Genomic DNA, 16,617 nt, shown 5'->3' with positions numbered 1-16,617 from the left:
GACACGAAGGGGCTAGAGAGTTTGATCATGATGTATAGTAGGAAGACCCAATGGTTAGGAAATACCAAAGATGGTGTTTCTGTGATCCTCACTTACCTATGTCCCCAATTTTAAAACACAAGTGAAAAGATGATCCATGATCTATGAAAACTTGATGGGTCTATTACTTTTTCTTTCTGATCCCTCCTCTAAATTTACTGCATCTCCATTCATATTTTATTTCTCTCCTTTAGTACTGTCCACCCCCCAGGTTCCCTTCTGATTCCAACTCCATCTTAAGCAAAGGAGTATGATTTATAAATTCATATGTTAGAGAATGCAAAGCACTGAGTTAAGGGGAAAAAATTATACATAAAAAATGGATTTGCCAAAACTCACCATCAGAGGGCACAACAGTACTGCAATAAACAGCTCCCAAATTCTGCCAAGAGGAGAGCCTCTGGTGCACCTAGAAAATAAAAAAAGACACATCCATGGTCAGGACAGAGCAACAAATGTGCGTATATATGATAGAATAACTTTTTGATTATTTAAGTAATATGTATTCTTTGCAGAAAAGCTTAAAAATATCATTTAAGAAAGTCTCTCACACTCATATAAGATCTTAATAATAATAATGAATATTTTGGTTTGTTTTCAAAATTTTAAGCAAACATATTTATATATACACACATTGCACAATTGCTTTTTCACCTACTTTTTAGACACTCAATACTGGTTTTAAGGGCTATCAAGTCTAACTAAACTTTTACGCTTCTTCCTCTTGCTAGCTTTTAGACCTCCATTTCGTTCATAACTAGGTGTTAAGTAGTTCTAGCATGAATTTGCTGTTATTGGGTAGATATCTAGTCTTTCTGTTCACTTCCCCCCCTTTTTTTTTTTAAATTTTAAAAACTTGGTCAGGCAGCTTCACTCCCGGAGTCCCTAATAATTTCCTTCTTCTGAAGGATAAGAATATATTCTTATTATTCTTCTTATTCTGAAGGATAAGAACATATTCTGAATATAAGAAGGAAATCACTTAAAATCTTACTACCTTCTCTAAGAGTAGTGTCATTTTGTAGATTTAGGCCTTGAACTTAGTTTCTCACAATTAAACTAAGTTTTAAAAGGAATATTAAATATGTTTCTGACTTGTCAAATGATTCATTTATTCCTTTCTACCTTTTACCTTCCCAGCCACAGACAGTATTAAAGGAAGGCATTAACCAACCAAAAAATAATGTCTGCCTCTGAGGCTGATGTAATATTCCACTCCATCAGCCCTAGTAGAAAAATCATTTAGGACTCTATGACAAGACGTAACTTAACACGATCATGATGCATAACAGACTTTATATCCTTCATGTGACTATCAATTCCTGCCTCCTTCCAACTTAAGAAAGCATGCAGAAATATGAGACTGACATTTGCTAAAAATGTAAATACAGTAGTCCCCTTAATCACAGGGGCTATGTCCCAAGACCCCTCAGGAGATGCCTGAAACTAGATATAGTACTAAATCCTGTATGTTTTTTCTTATACATACATGCTTAAGATAAAGCTTAATTTATGAATTGGGCTCAAGAGATTAGCAGCAATAGCTAATAAAATAGAACTGTAACAATATACTGTAAAAGTTAAGTAAAGGTGGTCTCTCAAAGTATCTTACTGTATGGTGCTCACCCTTCTTCTTGTAATGATGTAAAATGATAAAAACACTTACATGATGAGATAAAATGAGGTGAATGACGTCAGGATTGTGACCTAGTGTTAAACTACTAATGACCTTCTGCCCATATGTCAGAAGGAAGATCATCTGCTTCTGGACTGCTGTTGACTATGGGTAACGAAAGTGAAACCACAGATAAGGGGGGACTACTGTAATCAATCAAAACTATTAGACTTAGAACATGACACACTAATGTGAATTCGTGCTGGTGAGAACTTTAATATATACAACTACTTTACGGTGACTTCCAGAGGTGTTTTTTTTTTTTTTTTAAAGTTTCAAAACATTTAAACTTAATTTTACACACTGATTCAGGGATGCACTGGTTAAAGATGGGTGTGCTGGGAAACCCCACAATCCCAATCCTCTGCTTGAGCACTGTAAGGGGATCCAAAGAATCCTTGGACTTCATAAAGCAGTTTGAAAACTAATGCCGGAAATCAGAGGAAGATGAATCCTATCCCTTATTCTACAAATGAGAAAAATGAGACCCACAGAGGGAGAGTAACTTAAGAGTCATACATCAGGCAGAATCAGGATTTAGAATCCAGGTTTCAATACTGCTAACCATCTTCTATACAAAACACACAGGGCCTTGCTCTTATCCTCTGCAGGTCTTTTTGTCTGACTATACCTAGGTACCATCTAGCAGTATAATTTTATTTAAAATGCTTATTTCTTTTAAACAGATAAAACAGGTACATGATACAAAATTCAAGAAACAAAAACTAAATAAAATATTAAGTCTTGGTCTTCCTCCTATCCCTGTGGACCAGCAACACAGTTCTCTCCAGAGGTAACTCGTTAAATCTGAATATCCTATCAAAGATGATGTTTTATATATATATATATATATATATACACACACACACACACAAGCTTGTGCATATATATATGTATGTATTTTCAGAGGTTTTTAAAAACACAAATGGTAGCATGCTAGAGTTTCATTACTCATCTGGCTTTTTTTTTTTCCTAACTTAACTCACTGTTTTTAGTGACTGAATAAAATTACAGTGGTTAAATAAATTTATGGTACATCTTTATGATTGGCTGTTGACAATCATTTATTATTTTAGTACATGATACTGGCATGAAAATTCTTATGTGTAGGCACCAATATCAGAAGATAAAATAGTTCAAATGCCAAGTTAAAGGTACATACACTTTAAATTTTGAAAGCTATTGCCAAACTGTTTTTCATGGAAATTTACATGAATTCACAGACCTGCAGATTATACTCCTATTCACTAAATGAGCATCTGATTCCTAAAACCTCCAAAACAATGTATCATTAAACTTCTTTATTTTGCCAGTGTCAAAGATGAGCAGTATTTCATTTCTTATATTAAAAGTGAAAATTTTTACATATTTTTATCTAAGAGTAACTGTATTTGCTTTTCTATGAACTAAGTATTTACACCCTTTGCCCTTTTTTCAATTTAGTTTTTGGTCTTGGAATATTATTTTGTAGAAATTCTTAAAATATTAAGAAAATTAGCCCTTTGTTAACAACATGTTGTTGCCTGATTACTTTCCTTTAAGCATTTTCCTAGTTATTCTCCAATTCTTGAACTTACAGTCAGTATGTCTAGTGACACAACACAAATACACAATCCCATTAATTTCAAAGCAGTAGAATAGCACAGGGGTTAAATAATAATAATAATTATAATAATACAAATTATAATAATCACAGAATTTGTAATCACCCTGCTTGAATTTAGATTCTCATTCAATAACCTACTCCAGCTTCAACTTGGAGCAAGTTCATTAGTCTTTTTGAGACTCAGTTTCTTCACTGAAAGATGGACAAAGAGTAATACTGGTACCTACCACATAACCTTGCTGTGAGGAGTAAATGTAAAGTATTTAGAACAATGTCTCTCATAGAGTAACTGCTCAATAAATGTTAACTAGTTTTTTGGGTTTTTTTTGTTATGAAATTGAGATATTAACTCTAATTAATATAACAGAAACTGACTTCTATATGATTTTGAGTCTTCATATCCAAAAACCTTGTAAGTCTTTCCATTTTAAGTCTGTATTTGAGTCACTGAAAAGCATTTTAAGGTCTTCCTCAAACAGATCTTGTATGTCCCTTTCCCTAGTGTAATGCTTCTTGCACTAATTACTATTTGTACTAATCTTTTTTTTTTTTTAAAGATTTTATTTATTTATTTGATAGAGATCACAAGTTGTCAGAGAGGCAGGCAGGGAGAGAGGAGGAAGCAGGCTCCCTGCTGAGCAGAGATTCCCAGGACCCTGAGACCCTGACCTGAGCTGAAGGCAGAGGCTTTAACCCACTGAGCCACCCAGGTACCCCTATTTGTATTAATCTTGTCCAATATTAAGATCATGGCCCCTACATTTGTTTTTAGTTAGTATATGCATGTTATGCTTTACCTATCCTCTAATTTTGTTATTCTTTCAAAGTTTGTTTTAGAAATTATTCTAAATAATTTTTTGTGATCTAATCTGGGAAACATTCAATAGGGAAATTGAGCCTAATATATACTTAGTCTCCTTTCAGTCATCAAATATTATGCTATATAATTTTATGCTTTGTTTTTATTATGTGTTCTTTCTTCTTAAAAATAGTTTACTAAATGGTTTGGGCTTGCTTTATTTTAGTTACACATGTATTTCTTCTAATAATATGGAAAGTTTACTTTGGTTTAGTAGTTATTTCAGAGCAAAAGTCTAACTACTTTTAGCGGTCTTTAAGGCTCAATGTTATCAGATACCCTATTATCTCTCAGACTTCATCTCTTACCCCCCCTCTCAATTACTCTGCTTTAGCCCCTCGAGACCCTGTCCTGTTTGTTGTATGTGCCAGCTTTGCTCTTGCTTCAAGGCTTCTGCAACAGTTACTATTTCTGATTAAAATATTATTTCTCCAGGTAACTATCAGCTTCCCTCACTTCCTTCAACTGTTTGCTCACATTTTACTTTCTGAGTGAGGCCTACTCTGACTACCCAATTTAAAATGTTAATCCCAGAAGTTAAGATGCCCAGAGTCGCTGGTGGACCCTAAGTTTGTCTTGTCCCTCAAATACAACTACATAGTTATCAAATCATTCAGACCACCTGAGAAATCAATCAGAGATCTGAAAAAACAGATGCTTCAAGTCTATAAGTAGAAAAGTGACCACAGTCTGGGAGGTAGGAGATGCAGAAACTTACATCTGATGTGACATCGCTGATTATATGGCGGAGGGGCAGGGGCCTGTTTAAGGAGGCTACTGCAAAGTACTAAAAGCAGTGGAGTGCAAATCAGAACTTTTAGAAGTCTGCTATGGCTGGGGGATGAGGCGCATGTCCCTGGCTCAAAGGTGCTCAGGTGGCAAAGTGTGGGAGAATCCCAGGTATGACAGTATGGTTTCAGGTCCTGGGGATCGAAGAACAACAGGGGGTGCCTGAGTGGGGCAGATTTCCCAGGCATAGGCGTGGGAAAGCAGGCCGAGAATATCAAGTCTACATGCCAGCTCACTGCTCTGTGTTGCCATAAGTTGCAAACCACTGTACAGTTGTGCGACCAGTTTCCTGGGCAGGATCCTGGAAAAGGCAGAAACCTGGTGAGACCCCCTCCCCAAGGAATAGCAAGGGTCCATGCCATAGGAGTCCCCCAAATTCATAGTTTTTAAACTCAGTCACATGCCTGAGATTTTAAAAAAAGCTCAGTCAGAGGCCAGGTGAACAGACTTCCGACGGATACCGGGGAGACGAGCGATTGGATGCTTTTCTGTGAGGGTTCACTGAAGAGTGGGGGTGGTGGTGGTGGAGGTGTGCCCAGGGGTGTGCAAATTTTTGTCTCTGGCGCTAGAGAGCAGGGTGCAGCCATATTCATCCAGCCCATCAGCACTGAAAGCCCTCAGGGAGCAAAACAGTGCCACCTAGTGGAGTCAAGGGCTGCTTACACTGAGCCCTGAACTCTGAGCACAGTGAACTCTGAGCACCCTGAACTCTGAACTCAGTGCAACAGGCCCCGCCTCCAGTTTACTGATCAAAGAGGGCTTCAAAACTTCAGCTCTTGGGGAAAAGAGTATCTTTATACCATTCTTGGTATTTTCACTCTTTAGTCTATTGGCATTATACGTCCAGTTAATTTTTTTAGTTCTTTTCTTATTCGTTTTATTTTTATGTATACTTTATATGTATATTTTTGTTTCCTTTCATTGTATTTATACACACATATATGTATTTATACACACATTTACATATACACATACACATGTTTTTCTTTCTTATTTGGTATCTAGTTTCTTTTAACTGGCAGACCAAAACACCCAGGATCTAATTTAGTTTTGTTTTGTTTTCTGTTGTTGTGGATGTTATTGTTATTATTTTTTCTCTTTCTTTCTTCTTTTCTTTTCTGGACATAATTTAAAGATGTAGAAAATCACCCCAAAAGAAAGAACAGGAGGAAGTACTCACTACCAGGGATTTAATCAATATGGATATGATTAAGATGTCTGAACTAGAATTTAAAACAACGATTATACAGATACTAGCTGGCATTGAAAAAGGCATAGAAAACACTAGACAATCACTTATTCTAGAGAAAAAAAGAACTAAAATCTAGTCAAGTCAAAATTAAAAATGCTAAAAAAAAAATTAAAAATGCTATTACCAAGATGCAGTCCCAGGTGGAGGCTATAAATGAGGATGAACAATGCAAGAAGAGCAAATCAGTGATACAGAAGAAAATAAGGAAGCTCAAAAGAGGGAAAGAAGGGGCACCTGGGTGGCTCAGTGGGTTAAAGCCTCTGCCTTCGGCTCAGATCGTGATCCCAGGGTCCTGGGATCGAGCCCTGCATCAGGCTCTCTGCTCAGCAGGGAGCCTGCTTCCCCCCTTTCTCTCTGCCTGCCTCTCTGCCTACTTGTGATCTCTCTCTCTCTCTGTCAAATAAATAAATAAAATCTTAAAAAAAAAAAAGAGGGAAAAAAACTATTAGATCATGAAGGCAGACTTAGGGAACTCAGAAAATAATATGTATATTAGTATATACATTAGTGTGTGTGTGTGTGTGTATATATGTATAATAGGAAAAAGCAAAATAATATGTATATTATAGGAGTCCCAGATGAGGAGGGGAAAAGGGGCAGAAGGTTTATTTGAATAAATTAAAAATTTTTAAAGATTTTATTTATTTATTTTAGAGAGAAAGAATTTCAAGCAGACTCCGTGCTGTGCATGGATCCGGACACAAGGCTTGATCCCAGGATCCTGAGATCATGACCTGAGCTGAAACCAAGAGTCAGACACTTAGAATGGGCTACCCAGGTGCCCCTGTTTGAACAAATTATAGCTGAGAACTTCCTTAAGTTCTCAGACATTCAAATACAAGAGGCAGAGAACTCCCTTCAAAATCAACAAAAATAGGTCAACACCTTGACCCCTATGTTATAGTGAAGCTTGCAAATTACAAAGATAAAGAGAAAATGTTGAAAGCTGTTCAGGACAAGAGATCCTTAACCTACAAGGTTAGACACATAAAGCTAGCAGACCTGTCCACAGAAGCCTGGCAGGACAGAAAGGACTGGCATGATATAGTCAATGTGCTAAATGGGAAAAGTATGCAGCCAAGAATACTTTATCTAGCCAGCTGTCTATTCAGAATGGAAGGAGAGATAAAGAGCATCTAGGACAAACAAAAACTAAAGGAATTTGTGAACACTAAATCAGCCCTGCAAGAAATATTAAAGGGGATTTCTTTGAACACAGAGAGAACCCAAAATTAACAAAGACTGGAAAAGACTGGAGACAATCTGCAGGAACAGCGACTTTATAGGTAATAAAATGGCACTAAATTCTTATCTTTCAATAATTACTGTGAATGTAAATGGAGTAAAAGCTCCAATCAAAAGACATAGAGTATCAGAATGGATAAAAAAATAAGACTCATTGATTTGTTGCTTATGACCCATTCTGGACCCAGAGACACCTCCAGATTTAAAGTGAGGAGGTGGAGAACTATTTAGCAAAACAGACATCAAAAGAAATGTGGGGTGGCAATCCTTATATCAGACAAACTAGATTTTAACTCAAAGACTATAATGTGAGATGAAGAAGGACACTTTATCATAATAAAGGGTTCTATCCAACAAGAAGATCCAACAGTTTTAAATATTTATGCCCCTAACTTTGGAGCAGCCAAATATATAAATGAATTAATAACAAAATTAAAGAAACTCATAGATGATAATGTAATAATAGTAGGGGATTTAACACCAGGAGCTGGTTCTTTGAGAGAATTAATAAAATTGACAAGCCCCTAGCCAGACTTAGGACACAAATAAAATCATGAATGAAAGAAGGAGAGCACAACCAACACCGAAGAAATACAATTATAAGAGAATATTACAAGCAATTAATGCCAAAAAATTAGGCAAACTAGAAGAAATGTATGCATTCCTAGAAACATATAATCTGCCAAAATTGAAACAGGAAGAAATGGAAAACCTAAACAAACCTATAACCAGCAAGGTTTTTGAGTCAGTAATCAAAAATCTCTCAACAAACAAGAGTCTAGGGCCAGATGGCCTCACAGGAGAATTCTACCAAATATTTAAAGAAGAATTAATATCTATTCTTCTGAAACTGTTCCAAAAAATAGAAGTGGGAAGAAAAACATCCAAACTCATTCTATGAGACCATAGAACGAGTTTGGATGGTTTTGATCCCCAAACCAGACAAAGATCCCACCAATAAGGAGAATTATAGACCAATATCCCCGATGATCATGGATGCAAAAATTTTCACCAAGAAAGGAGCTAATAGGATCCAACAGGACAATACAAGGATTATTCACTATGACCAAGTGGAATTTATTCCTGGGCTGCAGGGGTGGGTCAACATCCACAAATCAATCAATGTGATATACCACATTAATAAAAGAAAGGACAAGAACCTTATGATCCTCTCAATAGATGCAGAAAAATTATTTGAAAAAATACAGCATCCTTTCTTGACAAAAACCCTCCACCATGTAGGGACAGAGGGAACATCATCAGAGTCATATATGAAAGACCCACAGTGAATATCATCCTCAGAACAGAATAGAGAACCCAGAAATAGAACCTCAACTCCTTGATTAAATAATCTTTGATAAAGCAGAGAGAATATCCAATGGAAATATTCAATGGAAAAAAGACAGTTGCTTCAACAAATGGTGTTGAGAAAATTGGACAGCCACGTGCAGAAGAATGAAACTGGACCACTTTCTTATACTATGCACAAAAACTGACAGCTTTTCCCCTAAGGTCAGGAATATGGTAGGGATGTCCAATCTTACCACTTTTATTCAACATTACTACTGGAAGTCATAGCCTCAGCAATCAGACAACAAAAAAAGAAATAAAATGTATCCAAGTTGGCAAGGAAGTCAAACTTTCACTCTTCACAGACAACATGATACTCTATGTAGGAAACCAAGAATCCACCAAAAAATGCTAGAACCTATACAGGAATTCAGCAAAGTCACAGGATATAAAATAAATTCACAGAAATCAGCTGCATATCTATATATTAACAATGCAGCAGCAGAAAGAGAAATCAAGAAACCCATTTACAATTGCACCAAAAACCCAAGATATTTAGGAATAAACCTAACCAAAAAGGTTAAGGATATGTAACTGAAAACTACAGAACACTCATGAAAGAAATTGAGGAATATAAAGAGAAATGGAAAAACATTCCATGTTCATGGATTAGAAGAACAAATATTGTTAAAATGTCTATGCTATCCAAAGCAATCTACACATTCAATGCAATCACTATGAAAATACCATCAACATTTTTCACAGATCTGAAAGAAACAATTCTAAAATTTGTATGGAACCAGAAAAGACTCCAAATAACCAAAGTTATGTTGGAAAAGAAAACCAAAATTGGAGGCATCAAATTCTGGACTTCAAGCTCTATTACAAAGCTGTAATCATCAAGAAAGTATGGCACTGGCACAAAAACTGACACATAGATCAATGGCACAGAATAGAGAACCCAGAAGCAGACCCTCAACTTTATGGTCAAATAATCTTCAACAAAGTAGAAAAGAATATCCAATGGAAAAAAGTCTCTTCAACAAATGGTTTTGGGAAAACTGGACAGCCACATGCAGAAGAATGAAACTGGACCACTTTCTTATACCATACACAAAAATAAACTCAAAATGGATGAAAGACCTAAATATGAAACAGGAATCCATCAAAATCCTAGAGGAGAACACAGGCAGCAACTCTTTGACCTTTGCCGCAGCAACTTCTTGCTAGACATGTCTCCAAAGGCAAGGGAAACAAAAGCAAAAATGAGCTATTGGGACTTCACCACGATAAAAAGTTTTGTACAACAAAGAAACAATCCACAAGGGGCACCTGGGTGGCTCAGTCCTTAAGTGCCTGCTTTCAGCTCAGGTCATGATCCCAGGGTCCTGGAACTCACCCTGGAACTCCCAGGGGTCCCGTACCAGGCTCATTCCTCAGCAGGAAGCCTGCTTCTCCCTCTTCTACTCCCTCTGCTGTGTTCCCTCTTTCATTGTGTCTCTCTCTGTCAAGTAAATAAAATTTAAAAGAAGAAGAAGAGGAGGAGGAGAAGAAACAATCTACGAAACTAAAAGGCAACCTATGGAATAGTAAAAGATATTTGCAGATGACATCACCTAAAGAGCTAGTATCCAAAATCTATAAAGAACTTATCAAGCTCAACACCCCAAAAACCAAAAAGTTCAGTCAAGAAGTGTGCAGAAGACATGAACAGACATTTTTTCAAAGAAGATGTACAAATGGCTAACAGGCACATGAAAAAACCACTCAACATCACTTGTCATCAGGGAAATACAAATCAAAACCACAATGAGATACCACCTCACACGGTCAATGTGTGATGAGAATGATGAAATTTAGCAACTCAGGAAACAACAGATGTTGGCAAGGATAAGGAGCAAGGGATACTTTCTTATACAGTTGGTGGGAATGCAAACTGTACAGCAACTCTGAAGAACAGTATGGAGGTTCCTCAAACAGTTAAAAACAGAACTACATTATGACCCAGTGATTGCACTACCAGGTATTTATCCAAAAGATACTAATATAGTGATTTGAAGGGGCACATGCACCCCAATGTTTATAGCAACAATGTCCAAAATAGCCAAAATATGGAAAGAACCTAGATGTCCATTGACAGATGAATGGATAAAGAAGATGTGGCATAATGGGGTGCCTGGGTTGCTGAATCGTTAAACTATCTGACTTCGGCTCAGGTCATGATCTCAGCGTCCTGGGATAGAGCCCCACGCTGGGCTCCCCACACAGCAGGCAGTCTACTTCTCCCTCTGACTCTCCCCTCACTTGTTCTCACTCATATGCTCTCTCTTTAATAAGTAAGTAAAATCTTAAAAAAAAAAAAAAGATGTGGTCCTTACTCAGCCATCAAAAAGAATGAAATCTTGTCATTTGCAACTATGTGGATAGAAGTAGAGGGTATTATACTAAGTGAAGTAAATCAGGCAGGGAAACACAAACACCATATGATTTCACCCATATGTGGAATTTAACAAAAAAAGACAGAAGAGCATAGGGGAATGGAAGGAAAAATAAAATAAGATAAAAACAGAGGGAGGCAAACTATAAGAGACTCTTAAGTACAGGAAACAAACTGAGGGTTGCTGGAGGGGAGGAGATGGGGGATGGGATAACTGGGTGGCGGGCATTAAGGAGGGCACTTGATGTAATAAGCACTGGTTATTATATGCAACTGATGAATCACTAAATTCTATTCCTGAAACTAATACACTATATGTTAACTAAATGGAATTTAAATAAAAATATTTCTTAAATGTCAATCCTAACAACTGGTACTCCTGATATAGATAGGTAGATAGATAGATAGAGATTTATACGGCTATGAGAGATATATTGAGATTTATAGCATTCCTGTCTCTATTATGAGCAGTGACGAACTTAATGTAACTATGCCTTTTTTAAAAAGAAAATTTTACTTATTTATTTATTTGAGAGAGAAAGAGAGAGAGAGAGAGAGAGCATGGTATTGGGGAAAGGGGCAGAGGGAGTAGGAGAGAGAATCCCAAGCAGATTCCTCGCTGAACATGGAACCTGACATGGGGCTCCATCTCACGACCCGGAGATCATGACCCGAGATGAAATCGAGAGTTGGACGTTTAATCACCTGAGTCACTCAGTTACCCCTAATTATGCCTCTTTTTTCCCTTCCCCTCTACAATACAGTTTAGTTTATATTACCTCTCTTAAGTGCTTATCTATTATTATTTACTTACCTATACACCCCACACCCTGGATTTATTGATTTTAAACATCTTTTGATAGTGTTATAAAACAGAAGGTTTATACCATTCTGTATCACTTTTGTCCCTCACCCTTCCAACTTTTGTTAGTTATATCAATACTACCTTGTCAAGGTTTTAAACATTCATATTTGCTCTATAAAACCTAATCTAACCTTCACATTTATTTTAGTCTTAATTTTATGGATCAGTGGACTCTGCTCACTATCAATACTTTAACTATAGTTTCTTCCTTCCATGTCTTGGTTGTCTGCACTTTATCTTATAGAAGTAGGGCTCATGAGAATAAAACGTCCCTGAAATTTGGCAGGTTAAAAAATGTCTTTGCCTTTATACTGAATTATTATTTGGACTGGCATACTATTCCTTTTTTCTTTTAAGATTTCATTTATTTATTTGAGAGAGGGAGAGTGAGCAAGCATGAGAGGGGAAAGATCAGAGGGAGAAGCAGACTCCCTGATGAGCAGTGAGCCCAATGCGGGACTCCATCCTAAGACTCCAGGATCCTGATCTGAGCTGAAGGCAGTTGCTCACCCAACTGAGCCACCCGGGCGCCCGGCATACTATTCCTAAATAAATCTTTGAGGAACACATTCGGTAAAGGGTTAGTGTTGAATGCTGCTTTGGAGAAAACGGAGGTCAGATAGTTCTTTTGCAGAGCTGAACTCTCATGGCTTTTTGGGGGATCTGGAGCCATAGCTGCCATCTCTCGGAATCCTCTCACACACCTACCCGGCCTTCACTGGATCTGGCAGCATTTCTTCATATATCAGGCTTTAGGATTACAAAGATCCCTCCAATTATGCTCCAATTGCTTTCTTATTCACTTCCTTATTTTAAGGTTATTTCAAGAGAAAGGGGAAACTGCTGCCTTTATCAGGCCATTGTTTACTTAAATAGTAACTTTTTAATATGAACATTTAAAATATACAAAGTAGTAAAAAACACAGTGTAATGAATTTCTTCCATGTACCATCACCTACTTCTATATTTACCAACATTTTATCAAATCTGGTTCATCTATATCCACCTAGCTTATTCCCCACACAATATCTTAAAGGAAGTTCCAACCAGTATATTGCATTACCTGAAATTATTTCTGTATACATCTACTAGGCCATTTTAAAACAGGAAGTCCTCTTTTCTCTGATTTTAGAGTTATCCTTAACAATAAAAAATGTTTTTGTGGGGTAAAGAATTGCATAAACACATGGCTGTTTATGAGTATTATTTGTTAGGTTGCTATAGAACACAGATTGGCAAATGAAACACTGTTTTTGTAAATACAGTTATACTGGAACACAACTGGGGCCATTTGTTTACTGTCTCTCTATAGTATGTCATCAGTCATGTACTTTCCCAGTACAACGGCAGAGTAGAGTAGTTAGAATAGAGACTATATGGCCCAGAAAGTCTAAAATATTTACCATCTGGCCCTTCAAGAAAATGTTTCCTGACCCTTGCTGTAGAACGCTACCTCTGTAGTTCTGAGGTAAATCACTTTCTCAAAGTCCTTCCCAGTCACTTCTATAATGACACTAGTAATTATCAAATATTACTTAGTAAGTATCTACAAACACACATATAGGTCCTTTCCTTTCTTTAAACCTTCTAATCCCATATAGTCCAAAAGGCCCATAGAAACAGAAATGATTTTGCTCTTGACATTTTTCTTTGAAACATGGCAACAAGAACAACAAACCAAAAAAGATAAAACAAAGAGGACTGTACATGCTCAAGTCCAAAGAGGTGCGGCTATTCTAAACAGTCTTTCATGACTCTCCTGTACTGAATATATTTCACTGTTTTAATTGTATATTCTTTTAAAATATTATTTATTTATTTATTTGAAATATATATATATATATAGATCACAAATAGGCAGAGAGGCAGGCAGAGAGAGAGGGGGAAGCAGGCTCCCTGCTGAGCAGAGAGCCTGATGTGAGGCTTGGTCCCAGGACCCTGAGACCATGAGCTGAGCCTAAGGCAGAGGTTTAACCCACTGAGCCAGCCAGGTGCCCCTTAATTGTATATTGTTAATAAATCACAAGAAGATACAAAGCTTTTAATAAATTCTTGGCTGATGCTTAAAGTTAAAAAAAAAAGCCTCAAAAAGTTTTAAAAAAGGAAAACATTCAGCCAAATGGCATGTATTTATTCACACATTAAAATTTCATAGGCAGAGATGAAGATTAAGGTTAAGAAAGCAAATATTCAAATGTGCAATAATTGAAAGAGTAAATTTGTAGGCACAATCAATGCCAAATGAATAAGGTAATTTGGTGTCAGTATGATTCCTTGGAAAGAAAAAAACAAATTCATACTTCTGGTACAAAATAGTCCACAGGGTGCCTGGGTGGCTCAGTTGGTTGAGCATCAGACTCTTGATTTCAGCTCAGGTCATGATCTCCCCCACTCAGCAGGAAGCCTGATTGAGGATTTCTTGTCCTCTGCCCCTCCTCCTGCTTATGCTCCCCCTCTCCTCCTCCTCTAAAATAAATGCATAAATCTTTTTTTAAAAAATAGCCCACATTTTTTTTCTTTTGTTCTTTTTTGTTGTTGTTTTGTTCAAGTAATCTCTATTTGAACTCACAACCCCAAGATCAAGAGTTGCATGCTCCCCCAACTGAGCCAGCCAGGTGCCCTAAACAACTGTTCACATCTTTGATAACTAATTTGAGAACTTCTGGGAACAACAGGGGCTTGTCGTTAAATATAAAATCTGCTCTGGTATTACAATCATTTCTTAAATCTTAACCCCAGGGAAAGAAAAATGCTAGCATTATCAAATTAGAGTCAGCCTATAAAACACTATAACATAATTTTCCAAAATCATAAAATTCAAGCTAATAAAAAAATCAAACTTTTGTATTATAAAAAGATATTTCATGCCCTCAGAGCAAATGAATAAATTCAAGTCAAAACCTACTTTAAAACTTGACTACTATCAGAAATGTATGCCAACTCCCCCTATACTCACCTTTCACTGATCAGAAGAGCAAACTCAGCAACTATTTCTATTAGCAACTTGGGAAGAATGCCAAGTCTAAATAACCTGTCAATAACCCCAAAATATTCATAGCCAGTTAGACACTAGACCATAGGGTTTAAAACAAAAGAAAGGGAGGAAAAAGGAAAGAAAGGAATACAGAAAAGAAAGAAAAAAGCAGTTCCTTTTTTGCCCAATTCTATTTATTTAAAAAATCTTAGATTAACACTGTAAAACTATTTCAGCTGACCTCAAGCGAGTGTTAAAAAGAAAACCAGAGGCCCAGGATGGCATCACTCAGGCTGAGACCCCAAACCGGGACTTTACATATAGACGTAAGTGCAGTTTCAACTTCCCACAGAAATGTAGGCTTAACTGGTCACCAAAAGTTTTCCAATGGATGCCACTGAATCTGCCAGCAGGGCCCTCTCCATCCCCAAAGAAAGATAAGATACTCTGTAACGATAAGAGCCTCTGTTCTTCTCCCTAAGGAATAATCCTTTCCTTTTGCTAATAACTTTCCTGCCCCAGCCTCCTTCTTATAAAAAACTTCCATTTTGTACAACTCCTTGGGGCTCCCCTGGGCTTGTTGGATGGGATGCTGCCTGATGCATGAGTTGTTTAATAAAGCCAATTAGATCTTCAAATCTACTCGGCCGAACTTTGATTTTTAACACAAGACAAACCTATAACAGCTTCAGTTGCTTGGCATCAGTTTTTCCCACATTCTTGATGTAATACAATTGTTGAAACATCACATCTTTGATAATTTTTCCCACTTGAACTGTATCAATATATTGAAATAAGCACCATGACTCCAAATCCTCGAGATCTGCTGTATGGGGAAAACACTGAAAGACTTGGGCCCAGTTCCAGCTTACTATCTTCAATTTCTACCCCTAAGTCTCAGTATACTTATTTGTTAAATTGACACCAGCAATGACAAAAAATTGACAACTTCACAAAGCTGATTTCATTTAAGGATAAGTGACAATATAAATGTGACATTTGAATGACTAATATCCTACCAAAATGTAAGATATTCAAAAATATAAGCTCAAAATAATCTTCAATCTCCTTAAAAGACTCTTACTGAAAAGAATTTAGTAAGTATAATGTATTATGAAAGCCACACCTACCTCTAAACAAAAACATACAATACAAACACCTTATGCTAAAGATAGAAAGATAAAGGTAAGGTTTTAAAAGAGAATCTCTTCATAAAAAGAGAGAGAGAAAGAATCTCTTCAGGTAGCACCATAAAAAATATTTAAAGGGTTAAGACTACAGATAGGGCCCATTTAATTCTTCTTTCAGTAACTCACCAAGGAAACAAAGTTTCTTATGCAGTTTAGTGAAGGTGGCATTAATATTTTGTGAGTTAAATTATGTTACAGTTTAATATTAGAAAATTATTTTCTCCTTGAAAATAACAGTTACTATATTTTATTATAATACAGGTAACACTTCCCTGACTAGAATATATTGTTACTTTATAATGGAAGTCAGGATTCAATTTATATACCTTTGATTTCCAAGAGAATTTCTTATCTATAAAACAAGGAAATATAAAGCTTTTCTTTCTTTCTTTTTTT

The 16,617-nt window shown here is 36.5% G+C and overlaps 1 protein-coding gene across 1 annotated transcript in view; it reads right to left on the bottom strand.

The window, feature by feature from the left end:
* Positions 1 to 16,617, bottom strand: part of MCU (mitochondrial calcium uniporter) — a 205,068-nt gene that overhangs the window by 40,114 nt on the left and 148,337 nt on the right. The window contains exon 2 of the mRNA XM_044239751.1: positions 379 to 448. Coding sequence (XP_044095686.1) covers positions 379 to 448 — 70 coding nt within the window. The remainder of the gene's footprint in view (positions 1 to 378; positions 449 to 16,617) is intronic.

This window comes from Neovison vison, chromosome 2 (genome assembly GCF_020171115.1).
Source record: "Neovison vison isolate M4711 chromosome 2, ASM_NN_V1, whole genome shotgun sequence".
In the NCBI taxonomy this organism is placed as follows: domain Eukaryota; kingdom Metazoa; phylum Chordata; class Mammalia; order Carnivora; family Mustelidae; genus Neogale; species Neogale vison.
Note: the sequence above shows the minus strand (reverse complement) of the source record. Positions and strands in the feature narration are given on the sequence as shown.